This window comes from Lipotes vexillifer, unplaced genomic scaffold (assembly GCF_000442215.2).
Source record: "Lipotes vexillifer unplaced genomic scaffold, Lipotes_vexillifer_v1.1 scaffold921, whole genome shotgun sequence".
NCBI lineage: Eukaryota > Metazoa > Chordata > Mammalia > Artiodactyla > Lipotidae > Lipotes > Lipotes vexillifer.
Window position 1 is genome coordinate 2,625,232 of NW_006787800.1, and position 14,859 is coordinate 2,640,090.

The 14,859-nt window shown below is 41.6% G+C and overlaps 1 protein-coding gene across 1 annotated transcript in view; it reads right to left on the bottom strand.

The window, feature by feature from the left end:
• Positions 1–1,508: 1,508 nt before the first annotated feature.
• NUDT3 (nudix hydrolase 3) overlaps positions 1,509–14,859 on the bottom strand; it is a 47,296-nt gene continuing 33,945 nt past the window's right edge. Inside the window, exons 3-5 of the mRNA XM_007460858.1 lie at positions 7,616–7,660; positions 6,425–6,509; positions 1,509–3,287 (exon numbers count right to left, since the gene is read on the bottom strand). Coding sequence (XP_007460920.1) covers positions 3,109–3,287; positions 6,425–6,509; positions 7,616–7,660 — 309 coding nt within the window. The 3' untranslated portion in view covers positions 1,509–3,108. The remainder of the gene's footprint in view (positions 3,288–6,424; positions 6,510–7,615; positions 7,661–14,859) is intronic.

The following is a 14,859-nucleotide window of genomic DNA, read 5'->3' on the forward strand; positions in this document are numbered from 1 at the left end:
AGACTCAGCAGTGAGGAAACCCTCTCCTCACAGGGCAGATGGGGCAGCAGACACTTGTAAAAATAAAACAGTCAATTCAGTAACTTTTCCATCCTGTTATGTTTATCATGAGAAAAGTCAAGACTCCTCTTTCGTGGGCTGCACTGTTCTGAGAGGCGACCAGAAAACCTAACGTGGCCGACTCCTGGTAGTCCTCTTTCTCTTTCCCTCTCTCTCTCTCTCTCCACACAAACACACACACACACTCACTCACTCACACACACAGTCCTGGTCCAAAAAAATGGCATGATCTCACTGTTGTTTCCCCAAGGGCTGCAATTTATTAAACCAAAACAAATTTTAATTAAAAAAAAGCCATTGCTATTTTCTCCATCCTGAGTATGGTGGACTCTGATGGGCACTCTGGTAATAATCAGAATCTAAGATGTGCCCGTTCACTGTGAGAGAGACTCGATATCTGCCCTGAACACAGGAACCTGTTTCTGCCAAGCCTGAATAAGGCGAGTACTTGCAGAATTAATGGCAAATCAGTGTTGTCTAAATATTCTACAAGTAGGGTAAACTTTGAGCTTTCCTCTGTTTTTCCTTGCTTTCTCTGGGGGAGATAGAAAGGTTACTGCAACCATGTGTCTAAGTAATATATCACAAAAAGGCTGTGACTACACGTCAGGAGATAGCCATGGTGTTTATGATGCCAGGGAGGGAAAAACACCGACCCCTGCTCACCAGAATCCCAGTGCAACAGATATAACCGCATCAGTTTCAACAATTCTGGTGTTGGACAAAGCCTCCTTTTGTCAGTTAGGGAAGCATCAGCACAACCTCACCAGTTAACTGCATTAATGGGATCCATTCATGTCACTGACAAATACTTCTGGGCACAGTTCACTTTCCTGACCCAAAGACGCCAACAACAATCCAAACAGGACTTTGTAGGGTAGTGTATTATTATACCAGCCCAGTGAAAACATCTTCAGATCACTAAAAACTACACAAATGCTATTAACAAATGCAGTTCCTATTTCAAGAGTACTAATTGTTTTCCTGCAAAGCTCTTTCAATCTATATCATAAAGGTAGAATTTATTTTGAAGATTGTTTTGGGGACTCCATTTAGTGCTGAGCTGAACTTATTTTATTGTCCCCTTTATTTATTTGCACAGAACCTCAGAATGCTCTAAATCAGGTAATAAGCAGCAGTGTGTTTATTTTTAAGTAGGACACATGAACAGTGAGTTGGCATTTAGACTCAAATCCCATGGTGCTTTCTATCCACTGGGACCCTTACTTAGGGACAGGATTCCTTTCCCAGAGGTAGAGCGGTATCCTAAGGAAACTGCCGGCACTGCTTTTTGGCTCCGTGTTTTAAGACTGGGAGAGAAGATGCAAAATGAGAATAGACAGCAAAAATTTAAGTTCATCAACTGATGTCCCCTAAAACACTGAACATTAAATGACACAGGCCTACCAGATACTATATTTCTTTTAGTGGGAGGGAAGAGCAAAAGCTTTTCAAAGTTTGAGTATTTATTAGAATTTTTAAATAAAGAGAACTACGAGTTTAATTTCACATCTTGGCTATGTTTTGACAAAGGAGATGCCACTAAGAGTATAGCAACAAACTCCTGTCCCAAGCCAGGGATTGATCAGTGCCCCCCACCCCCAGCCCCGGTCTCAAGACCCTTTTCTGCGTACTTCTCGACTAAACAACACAATTGGCAAATGAAGCCAGCAACAAACCTGTATCAAAACCCAACAAGACAGTTTGCAGGGAGCCAATGCATTACGTTGCTGTTCTAATAACTGATTAAGCATTCTCCCATACCACTTCTCAGTGGACGATGGACCTTTCACATCCCAGTGGGAGACATATTTAATATTTCTGAGCATGCTCCATGGTGCAATTACAAGTGCTATAACATTACAAAGACAAGCAAACATCTGAATTTTCCTCCTGTGTACTTTTCAGGAACGTAACATGGTTACCCAGAACAGGGACAGGACTGTACAGCTGCACTTGCCAAGTACAGTTGGATGCTTCACAGCACAAGGACAATATCCAGTTCAGCACGGTGTAAGGCATGGATGCACAGGGAGAGAGGCCTTTGTCGGCGATAAGTAGCATTATGGAAAAAACTCCAAACCAGCAGGATAGAAACAGTGCTCGATGCTCCAGTTTTTTAGATAGTAATCCCAAGAATCCAGTTCAAATCCCTATTGTCAACATGTAGGGAGGAACTCAATTTCTAGCATTGTTTCTCCAGATCTGAGCTGAGGCCATTTGCTCCTGGCTTGGTAATAAAAAAGAAAATAGGTTTCTTCCTGTTTCTTTCTTGGCATGGAAACACAGCTTTGAGAAGAGAAGGCCATGAGTCCTGGGAGCACTATGAAGGTAGCTAAACTCTTCCTATACCCTACATAACTACAGTCAATGACTGGGGAAAAGAGAGAGGACAGGGAACTTTACCTATAGCCACTAGCATCAGAAACAAAAAAGTAAATTAATTGTGAGTCTCTCCACTTCAGAAACACCCTGAATTTAAAAAACAAAACTTTGAAAAATTAAACAGTTAAATCCCTCTTCTAAAAGTCATTTATTTACATATTATATGCCCAGTATATAATGTGTAGATAAATGTATCTTGCAGTGAAAGTGACCAACCTACCAGACTTAACAGCACATTACAGGACAAATTCTTGAAAGATTTCATCTCATACTGGTATCTTTTAATAAAAAAAAAAATTAAAAAAAAAAAAATCTGGCCAGGGCTGGGATGAAACAAACAGGAACACTTCAGAATCCAAGGCAGAGGGAAGGCTGTTTGCCTCTTTAGAGAATTGTAGGGGTGTGAAAAGGGAGAGACAGATCATGCACAAAAGTACTGACAAATTACACACCCACCCCCCACCCCCTCAATAAAAAGAGAAGAAAAAGCCCCATCACTTAACACCAAACAGCAACATTATCAATAAACCCTTTCTCTGCTGCCCATCATGCCTTATTTGAAAGAGGGGGCCTGTGAGGAGAGGTGAAAGAGCAAGGGTGAGAGGGAAGACCTGCACTTCAGTCTAGTTTCCAATTTCCATTTCTCTTACAGGAAATCTTCAGTCATCTGATGCCTGGCATTGAGCTCTGAGCAGAAACTGAGTAAGTGGTGGCCACGAGCGGGGTGCCATTGTTGGCTGAGTAGCCTTGCCTCAACGTTTCAAAATACGATGCTTGCACCGGTTTGTGATACTGCAGCACTTTTATGGCATCTTCTATTTTAAACCATTCCCGCTTCCTTCCTGTCGAGGCAGAGAGAAAAAGAAATCAGTACAAAAGGAAAGCAGTAGGTTTCTGACCCTAAAACTTTTGAGAAAATGTAGAAAAAAACATGGAAGCAATGGTTATCAGTGTTTTTCTTTTCTTTTTTACATTGAAGTATAACTGACCTACAACACTATGTTAGTTCCAGGTGTACAACATAGTGACTTGATATTTCTACACATCACAAAATGACCACAATGGTTATCAACATTTAAAAAACATGTAAGTTTATTCTTCCTTATTTTCTTTTCTTACAAGGGTGATGTAAGCACTTTATATGCTTCAAATATTACACAAATGTCTAATGCAGAAAACAGGTAAGAAATCTGAAAACTGAAGAGCTGAAAGTAATTGTGTGAAACCTGCCCTCTAAAGAGAACCACTGCTAGTGGTTTCCTCTTGAGCTCCTGGGCCTCTGGGCCTTCCTCGGCTTGTACATAAGTGCCTGAAGCCCGCCAGCAACCCCATCTCCTGCAAAAACAGACATGAGCATCAGCTTCCAGAATTACCAGGATGGCTGACTTGTAATCAGTTATTTATTTTAATATTTTTGTATAAGAGTGATATACCTACAAAAAAGAAAATATTTTCTCAAAAAGAGGAAAATATAATCTCAACACAATCATTATTAACTTTTCAGTGTATTTAAATTTTTTTTCAAATGCATGTTTCAAAATCCTCCATTATTTTTTCTCTTACAAAAATAACAAAAGATCATTGGTTAAAATTGGGAAAACAGAAGAAAGCATAAATAAGATAATTACCTGTAATCTTATAAACCAGAAGTAACTACTCTTAATACCTTAGTGCATTTGCTTTTCTTTCATCTTATTTGAAAAAGACACAGTTATTTGAGCAACTATTATTGGGATCATGCTTTAAGGTGCTAGGAATCCTCAGAGGCCCTGATGGAGTGCTGTTGTTAGGAACATGGACACTGAAGCTAGTATGCTGGGCTCCAATCACATCAATGGCTCTAATGAGCTGCACAGCTTTGGGCAAGCTACTGAACCTCTCTGGGCCCCACTTTCTTCATCTATAAAATAGAGATAATAAATAGTGCTATCTCACAAGTCTGTTGTGAGAGCTAATATGTAAAGCATTTGAACAACACCTGGGACAAAGTACATGCTGCAAGAGTTTGCTTTACTATTACTGTTGTTGTTATTGCTTCTTTTCCACTTCACATTGTTTCTTAAGCATTCTTCTCTGTTGTAAAAGTATGATATTTAATGGTTGCATTACATCGTAATATCTAGCATGGATATAATGTCATTCACTTAACCATTTCCCTATCATTGGACATCAACAGTCTGCAATTTTAAGTTATTATAAATAATGCTACACTTAAAAAAAATTTGAACACTATAGGGCTTGTGATACTGTCAAACCGCTTTCCAGAAGGATGTACCGATCCCCAATCCTGCTTTTGTTGTGTTGGAATGTCAGTCTTACCACACTCCTGCCAGCACTGTTAACTTTTGTTTGGCACTGCCAATTATTTAGGTGAAAACCAGTACCTCATCTTTGTTTTCACTTCAAATTCATATTTTAATCTAGTTCTAATTAGTGTATATACAATTCTATACCCTGTTTTCAGTCACCAACACAATCTCATAAGCACTTTCCCATGGTGTAGAGCTTTCATAAGTATGCGTTTAACAGCTGCCTAACGTTCCATCAGATGAATGGACCTTAGATCACTTAACATTTGCTGACCTGTACATTTTAAGATCCAATTTTTCATCTGAAAAAGGCTCATCTGAAGGAAGGCTCATAGGCTTATTCCCATATTTCAGATTGTTTCATTAGAGTCAATTCTCAGCAGTGGGAGTACAGGTGAAAGGCTTGTTTGGATATTAACAGAGCAATGGTACTTTAAAAATTAGTATCACAAGTGTGTGACTCCCACCCGACAGAGTACTCTGAGGACAGGGCCAGTCACACCACTCACCTCTGTTTCTTTTTCAGGCCCCAGCACCGGCTGTCAAGGAGTCTATTTTTAATCCCCCCCCCCCCGCCCACTGAATTTATTTATACTTAAGTTTACTGCATTCTTACCAAACACAAAGCAATTAAAAGCTGAAGAGCTATGAAACGCCCAGATCAACAATGTGAGAGGCATGATGGCAAAGCATATGCTAACAATAAAGGGGGAGGCTTTAGCCAATTTACAACAGAAGTTAAATTACTATTACACTTTTCTAGAATATACTTTCCTTCAGAGCTAAAAGATTAAACCATGAGCCAACCATTAAAATCACCTCAATTTTTAGGTCAAAATACATATATACAGACTTCCCTGGTGGCACAGTGGTTAAGAATCCGCCTTCCAATGCGGGGTACATGGATGGGTTCGATCCCTGGTCCGGGAAGATCCCACATGCCACAGAGTAACTAAGCCCATGCGCCACAGAGTAACTAAGCCCATGCACCACAACTACTGAGCCCACACGCCTAGAGCCTGTGCTCCGCAACAAGAGAAGCCACAGCAATGAGAAGCCTGCACACTGCAACAAAGAGTAGCCTCCAGTTGCCTCAACTAGAGAAAGCCCATGTGCAGCAACAAAGACCCAACACAGCCAAAACAAAAAAAAAGGACATATACATGCAATAGTGATCTGAGATCAAAGAAAATGGCTCCTTAGGAGAAAGTCGCGTGCACCTGAAGGGTAACATGAATATAACTGGAAACTACTCCCATCACTCTACACCTACTATACAGCTCTGGAGGGAGGGGCTCACACAACCAAACCGACAGTTTTCTCTAACAGTATGAATAAGCACTGCAAGGAACAGCCACGGTCCTGCTCCCGCCTGAGGTTCATGACCAGCAGCGGGCCTAGCATTGCGGAGGCCTTGATCAATACCTGCTTGGGAGGATCCAATTTGGTTTTAGAATCAACAGGTCTTACTTTTATGGGCCGCATTTCTAAATGTTGACTATGTACCCAACTCTGGCTTCCTCTTAAACATTTCACAAGTTCAAAAATGGACATCCTTCTGTTATTTCTTTTCTTTATCAGGCTCTCATTTGTGGTTCTGGGTAATGACCTACAGCACGGCCAGGGCCGGTTGTGGGGAGCTCTTTGGAGGCCATCTGGGGATAACTTACCAATGTTAACTGAGTCTTCCCAGTCTTCCAGCACTTCTGTGACAATGAGCACATAGACATACGTTCTGTGCTTCCTCTCCTGGTTCTGAAGGGCAAAGAGGGACAGAGAGAGTTTTTCCTTAGAGAGCTGAGATTATGTAAACGTCCAGAGAGCTTAGACCCAAGGATTCCTTTCACTTTTTATCGTCCTACAATCAGATATGGAATAGCACCAACTGGCCTATTTAAAACATGCCACACTTGAATATGAGGGTGCGCTCTTTGCCTGGGATTCCAAAGCCAAGGCTTTACCCTCTTTTTTCTGCGCAACTTCTCAAGAATACTGAGAAAAGGATTTGGGACCTCTTGAGAAAAAGGCACCAAGTAAATTTAACTAGCTACAACACCAGAAAGAGAAGAGACTGTGGTGGGCAGGGGTCCCATCAATGTGAGCAAGCTGATTATCTCATACGTCTCCCCTCCTCCTACTAACCCTGTTCATCTTTATTCCCTGATTCCCTACTTTCTCCAAATCTCTAGTCCAGACGATGTCCTTGTTTGTCTCTGTGCTATAGCTACTTATCTTCCACTTCTCCTCTGTCTCCTCTGCACTTATCTACCCCCCCTCACATCTTGGGAGGAGAGGAGGAGAGGCAGACACGGGGAAACAACTCTAACAAATAATTCTAGCTGACTGGAGGAGATCATGGGATTTTAAAAAGAATGCACGTTATTCTCTGCTGGTGCTGCACTGTTTTGAAAACTTAGTGAAACAAAGATGGCATCTTTCCTAGATTAAGACTGCAATGGACGATGTTTATGTCCTCCCCCGCCCCCCCAATTCCTAACCACCAAGGTAATAGTATTAGGAGGCAGGGGACAGTGGGAGGTGATTGGGTTATGACAGAAGACCCTCATGAAGAGAATTAGTGCTCTTATAAAACAGACCCCAGAGACATTCCCTCTTCTGCCATGTGAGAACACAGAGAGAAACCGCTATGAACCAGGAAGTGGGTCCGCACCAGACACTGAATCTGCTGGCATCTTGATCTTGGGACTTCCTAGCTTCTAGAACTATGAGAAATCAATTTCTATTGTTTATAAGCCACTCAATTTCTGGTATTTTGTTACAGAAGCCTGAATGGCCCATGGTGAAGACACATGTGGTTATTAATATGATACCAATTGCACCAAAGATTTTAACAGACTTACCTCAAAAATTCCGACTAATCTTCCCAATGTCCCTTTCACTCCAGCCTGAAAAATAAAAAAGGAAGATTCATACATTGACACTGCTTACATTGCTGGCTGGTCTCATTCTGAATCTTCTTTTTCTTTTTTCAAAAAATAAATTTATTTATTATTTTTGGCTGTGTTGGGTCTTCATTGCTGCGTGCGGGCTTTCTCTAGTTGCAGCGAGCGGGGGCTACTCTTCCTTGCGGTGCGTGGGCTCTAGGCGCACAGGCTTCAGTAGTTGTGGCTCGCGGGCTCTACAGCGCAGGCTCAGTAGTTGTGGCGCACAGGCTTAGGTGCGCCGCGGCATGTGAGCTTTTCCCAGACCAGGGCTCGAACCCGTGTCCCCTGCATTGGCAGGAGGATTCTTAAGCACTGCACCACCAGGGAAACCCACATTCTGAATCTTCTTGACCAATTTGTAAAACAGAAGTAAAAAAACGAGAGGACACAGCTCAGGTGGACTCCAGGTCTGTGGGGGTCATACCAGTGTGTCGTCTGTGTCACAGACTGATAACAGCGGGGTATGCTCTAGGGAGAGAAATTCCTCTCATCTCTTCCCTGTCTCTCTCACCACTGCAAAACTGGCCAAACAGAGGAAGATAATCAAGGCCATAGCCATACAAAAGATATTTTGAGGTATGAATTACTTCCTTCATTTACCCATTGATTGAACCAATATACCCTGAATGCCTAATCTGAGCCAGACAATGGTGTAGATGCCAGAGGTATAGTGATGAATAGGCTAGAACACAAAGTCCATGAGAGCAATACCCTTATCTGAATCGTTATTGGCTGTCTGTACCCAGCATGACTAGAAAAGAGCTCAGCACCTGGCAGGAGCTTTATAAAGAATAAGTCAACAAAAACAGATCTGGTGGGACTTCCCTGGTGGTCCAGTGGTTAGGAGTCTGCCTTCCAATGCAGGGGATGCAGGTTCGATCCCTGGTCAGGGAACTAAGATCCCACATGCTGAGGGGCAACTGAGCCCGCATGCCTCAACTGGAGAGCCCACGTGCTCTAGAGCCTGCACATTGCAACTAGAGAGAAGCCCACGCGCCACAACAAAGATCCCGTGTGCTGCAACTAAGACCCAACACAGACAAAAATTAAAAAAAAAAAAAAAGATCTGGTAATTCTGCTAAATGACAGGTTTTATGACAGGAATGCACAGAGCATGTGATGAACAGAGAATTAGGCGAGAGGGGCAGCTTTACACAGTGATTAGGCCTTTGTAGTATATACTCTGTTTATTCCATCAGCCCTTTGGTATTTTCTTTTAGATCTGTGTCTTTCTGAGGCATTACAGGTGACTTTTTCACTCTATTCCAACTCACTAATTTTCTTTTCAGCCATATCCTGGTTAGAGTTATCCATTTCTGGTCCACTTTTTATTTGATTTTTTTCATCTTTACTTGTTCTTTACATATCTACCTGCTTCCATTACATACAGCTCTGTTTCCATGATTCAAAAAATATTCATTCATTCATTCATTCATTCATTTCTGTGTTGGGTCTTTGTTGCTGCGCGCAGGCTTTCTCTAGTTGTGGCGAGCGGGCTTCTCATTGTGGTGGCTTCTCTCGTTGCACTGTATGGGCTCTAGGTGTGCGGGCTTCAGTAGTTGTGGCATGTGGGCTCAGTAGTTGTGGCTTGCGGGCTCTAGAGCATAGGCTCAGTAGTTGTGGCACACAGGCTTAGCTGCTCCGTGGCATACGGGATCTTCCCGGACCAGGGCTTGAACCCGTGTCCCCTGCATTGGCAGGCGTATTCTTAACCACTGCACCACCAGGGAAGCCCTTCCATGATTTTTGTTGTTGTTGTTCTTTTAAAATAGAAGTTATTCCTTTATTTACGTTTTGAACATTCTAAAAATATTTAACTTCTTTGTCAGGTCATGCTATAAAATTCATTTTACCTGAAGTAAATTCACGTTCCAACTGGTGAAGGGCTTACTTGTGATGCTGCTTTCACCAGGCTCTCCAGAGCCAGGTCTTAAAGTGAAAATTTAGGGTTCCTGCTTCAAGGTAATACAGTGAATACTGTAGATAGAGCCCCATCCTTTACTGTGCACTGCATCTGCATCCTCTCCCTACTTAGGCCCATATCTTTCTTTTTTTTATACAGCAGATTCTTATTAGTTATCTATTTTATACATATTAGTGTATATATGTCAATCCCATCTCCCAGTTCATCCCACCATCACCCCCCCACCCTGCTTTCCCCCCTTGGTGTCCATACATTTGTTCTCTACATCTGCATCTCTACTTCTGCCTTGCAAACTGGTTCAGCTGTATCATTTTTCTAGATTCCACATATATGCATTAATATATGATATTTCTCTCTCTTACTTCACTCTGTATGACAGTCTCTATGTCCATCCAGGTGTCTGCAAATGACCCAATTTTGTTCCTTTTTATGGCTGAGTACTATTCCATTGGTATATATGTACCACATCTTCTTTATCCATTTGTCCATCGATGGGCATTTAGGTTGCTTCCATGTCCTGGCTATTGTAAACAGTGGTGTAATGAACACTGGGGTGCATGTGTCTTTTTGAATTATGTTTTTCTCAGGGTATATGCCCAGTAGTGGGATTGCTGGGTCATATGGTAATTCTATTTTTAGTTTCTTAAGGAACCTCCATACTGTTCTCCATAGTGACTCAATCAATTTACATTCCCACCAACAGTGCAAGAGGGTTCCCTTTTCTCCACACCCTCTCCAGCATTTGTGGTTTGCAGATTTTCTGATGACGCCCATTCTAACCGGTGTGAGGTGATTACCTCATTGTAGTTTTGATTTGCATTTCTCTAATAATTAGTGATGCTGAGCAGCTTTTCATGTGCCTCTTGTTGGCCCATATCTTTCTAAAAGTCTCAGCTCCTGGTGTCCTTTCCATTGGGTACTTGGCCTCCCCCTTACTCCAAGGGCTCCAACCACCAGCCATGCAAGGCCATGGAGGCTGCAACTTTCCTCTGCTGTTCTGCAATTCTGCTCTGTTACTGATCTATGGAGGTATCCACTTTGCTTTTGAGTCAGGCTGTCTTTTTAGCTTTTGCCTTTTATATCTGTCTCTGCTAGGAGTAGAGGGGGTGAGAGGTGAGGGAAAGATTTCCCTGGAAATGCCTGGGGGATGCAGTAACTTGTTTTCTATTACAACTGCCACCATGTTATTTTGTACAATACATTAAACATTAAGGCAAATATACTTTCTGGGCTTCCCTGGTGGCGCAGTGGTTGAGAGTCTGCCTGCCGATGCAGGGGACACGGGTTTGTGGCCTGGTCTGGGAAGATCCCACATGCCGCGGAGCGGCTGGGTCCGTGAGCCATGGTTGCTGAGCCTGCGCATCTGGAGCCTGTGCTCCGCAGTGGGAGAGGCCACAACAGTGAGAGGCCCACGTACTGCAAAAAAAAAAATAAAAAAAAAATAAAAAAAAAATATATATATATATATATATATATACTTTCTAAAGACAGTAGGTGCTCAATAAGTTTATACAGAATGAATAAAAATTTAAAATAAGTACTCCAAAAGTTCTTTAGAGATATTCAATAATAGAAACAACAGAAGCCAATTTAAAGGCCTAGATTCCTAGATGAGCTATATTTTAAAATTAATTTTTGCTAATTATCTGTCAAGGAATTACTTTCCTTTCTCTTGCCAACATGCCTATTTCTTTTCCTATTCTTTTCCCATCCATTCTTTTCCCCATGTGGCTTTTGGTCTACTTCAATGGAAGTGTGCACCTTTTCTTATTTAAATTGCTTTTCTACGTTTTTAGAAATAATTGCACTCCACAGGCGGCTAAGACTAGCTAGACTGTACTTCATGAATTAACCAATGAAGCTGCCTGAACAAGTGGGACAAGCTGGCAGGCTGTCCTCATCTGGAAAGCCAATGCTGTACTCTGATCCTAGGCAGCCCAAACATGCTCAGATCAGCTCCTGAGATGTGTCACCTGTGCTCTTGCCACAGGCCTCCACTGACAGGGCCTCGGAATAGAGCTGTCAGGCTTTGGGGGAAGGAGGCCTGCGGTGGGTTGGCGGAGGGGAGGCGGCACAAGGAAAGATTCATAGAGGTTCACAGAAGACATCATTCACATTTCTCTTCTGCAAAGTGGAGAAAGTTATCTTCAGCAGTTACTGTTCAATTATTTACTTTTCTTAAAAGAAAACAAAAATGCAGAAAAGGAAATAATCTCCAAATTTTAAAGGCATAAATCAACTTAATATTATGACAATACAATTTACTTAAAACTTTTAATTATAGTAATTTCTGCATTCAACACCAACATGTATCTATGATTTACTCTGTGTCAGAGGCAGTTGGGAAAAGTATAAAAACATTTTTCTTAATGAAATAGATGCATTTTTATAGTCTAGAGTAAATCAAATAATGCTGTCATCCGTACATGAAATACACCGGCATTTATTTTCACTTCTAATTAATCACTTCTAATCAACACTAGTTTTTTTTTGTTTTTCATTTTTTTTTGTTTTGTTTTGCGGTACGGGGGCCTCTCACTGTTGTGGCCTCTCCCGTCGCGGAGCACAGGCTCCGGACGCGCAGGCTCAGCGGCCATGGCTCACGGGCCCAGCCGCTCCGTGGCATGTGGGATCTTCCCAGACCGGGGCATGAACTCAACACTAATTTTATTTCTTAAATGTTTCTTTCAAGTTTTATTCTTGGAAGATCTACTTGGGAGAATTCTATCTAAGATGACTCTACCAATGATTATCTATGGTAAAAAGCAAAGAAATATTCCTATATTTACCAGTTTCTAAAACTGGGCTTTAGCAGTTTTCTTAGGAGGAGGCTCCTCTTTCGTAGGAAAATGGATTTCAGTTCTTTAAAGCCATAGTGCCGATAAGAGGAAGATTCCTCATAGGCAAAGTTTCTCCGAGACAGAGTTCACTGTAACCATTTTACTTTTTCACAATCTTCCACAGTCCAACTTTCATATCCTAGCTCTCTCTCAAATGCTGCCACAAGCAATTGGAGAGAGATATTTTTACCTCTCATATGATTCTTGCACGCAGGATGGGGTAGGTGTCAGGGTCACATCTGACAGATATCTGGCTCAGACATTTGGGGATAAGATTTGATTCAGGGTATATGTAAGTTTGGTCCCGTCAGGTTACTGGTATAGATCTGTTTTTCTCAAAATCATATGAAAGCAGTTACAATTTCTGTCTGTATTGTCAAAAGCCCCTAATCCAGAGAAGTCTTTATTTAAAAGCCCATCTTAGCTAGTAGTAAGAATTCCAAATAAAATATTTACTGCCCTTCATTATTCAACCATATGCAGATGAGTGCTTTCTTGAACTTCAAAGTATACAGTATCAATTCTAATACTTGAGGTCTAGTTGACAAAAATTACCTGAGTAACTGGCTACTTTTTAAAAAGGAAAAAACACAAATGTCTTTTTTCCTTTTGAGGTGTTTTACTGAGATTGGAAGTATTGGGTTGGCCAAAAAGTTCCTTTGGTTTTTAAGTAAAAATAAAAGACACATTTTTCATTCTCACCAAGAACTTTATTGAATAATGTACTCACCATGTTGTTCCACTACCTTCTGCCAAATTTCAGGCAACTTTGTAATTCTATCTTCCCCCAATTTTTTTTTTAACATCTTTATTGGGGTTTCCCAAAACTTTTTATCTTTTTGAGCAAAGAACTGTTCTACGTGCCTTTTACAGTCCTCCAGGGAATTGAATTTTTTTCCATTAAGAGAATTATGTAAAGACCGAAATAAACAGAAACCTGAACGTGCAATGTCTGGTGAATATGGTGGATGAATCAGAACTTCCCAGCCAAGCTGTAACAGTTTTTGCCTGGTCGTCAAAGAAACACGCAGTCTTGCGTTATCCTGATGGAAGATTATGCGTTTTCTGTTGACTAATTCCCGGTGCTTTTCATCGAGTGCCGCTTTCAGTTGGTCTAACTGGGAGCAGTAATTGTTGGAATTAATCGTTTGGTTTTCCGGAAGGAGCTTATAATAGAAGACTCCCTTCCAATCCCACCATATACACATCACCTTCTTTGGATGAAGACTGGACCTTGGTGTGGTTGCTGGTGGTTCATTTCGCTTGCCCCAAGATCTCTTCCATTCCACATTATTGTACAGTATCCACTTTTCAACGCCCATCACAATTTGTTTTAAAAACGGAATGTTTTCGTTACGTTTAGGTAGAGAATCATGTGGAAATATGGTCAAGAAGGTTTTTTTCAGTTAGCTTATGTGGAACCCAAACATCAAAGCAATTAACATAACCAAACTGGTGCAAATGATTTTCAACACTTGATTTGGACATTTTGAGTATGTCGGCTGTCTCCCCCATGGTATAACGTTGATTGTTCTCAGTTAATGTCTCGATTTGATCACTACCAACTTCAACTGGTCTACCCGACTGCGGAGCATCGTCCAGCGAGAAATCTCCAGCATGAAACTTCGCAAACCACTTTTGACACGTTCAATCAGTCACAGCACCTTCTCCATACACTGCACAAATCTTTTTTTGTGTTTCAGCTGTGTTTTTACCTTCCTTGAAATAATAATGCATGATATGCCAGAAATTTTGCTTTTTTCTTCCATCTTCAATATGAAAATGGCTACACAAAATTCACCATTTTGATGTTTTTTTTTAAATGCATGCTGATATGACAGCTGTCACAATACAATCTAACAATTTTTTTTTAAAAACTATTTATTTATTTTTGGCTGTGTCGGGTCTTAGTTGCGGCACATGGGATCTTTGTTGAGGCATGCAGGATCTTCATGGTGGTGCACAGGCTTCTCTCTAGTTGTGGTGTGCGGGTTTTCTCTTCTCTAATTATGGCGTACAGGCTCCAGGGCGTGTGGGCTCTATAGTTGGGGCACACGGGTTCCAGAGCATGTAGGCTCTGTAGTTTGCAGCACGCAGGCTCTAGTTGAGGCACGTGAGCTCAGTAGTTGTGGCACGTGAGCTTAGTTGCCCCGCGACATGTGGGATCTTAATTCCCTGACCAGGGATTGAACCTGCATCCCCTGCATTGCAAGTCAGATTCTTTACCACTGGACCACCAGGGAAGTCCCAACAAAACTGTTTTGAATGAAGTTAAAGATAACTAAGTGCTACTACAGCCATCTTACAGAAAAAAACCGAACGAACTTTTTGGCCAAACCTATATTTATCTGTAAAGGGCTGGACTGACCAGGGACACTCCAGTACCCCCTCTTTCC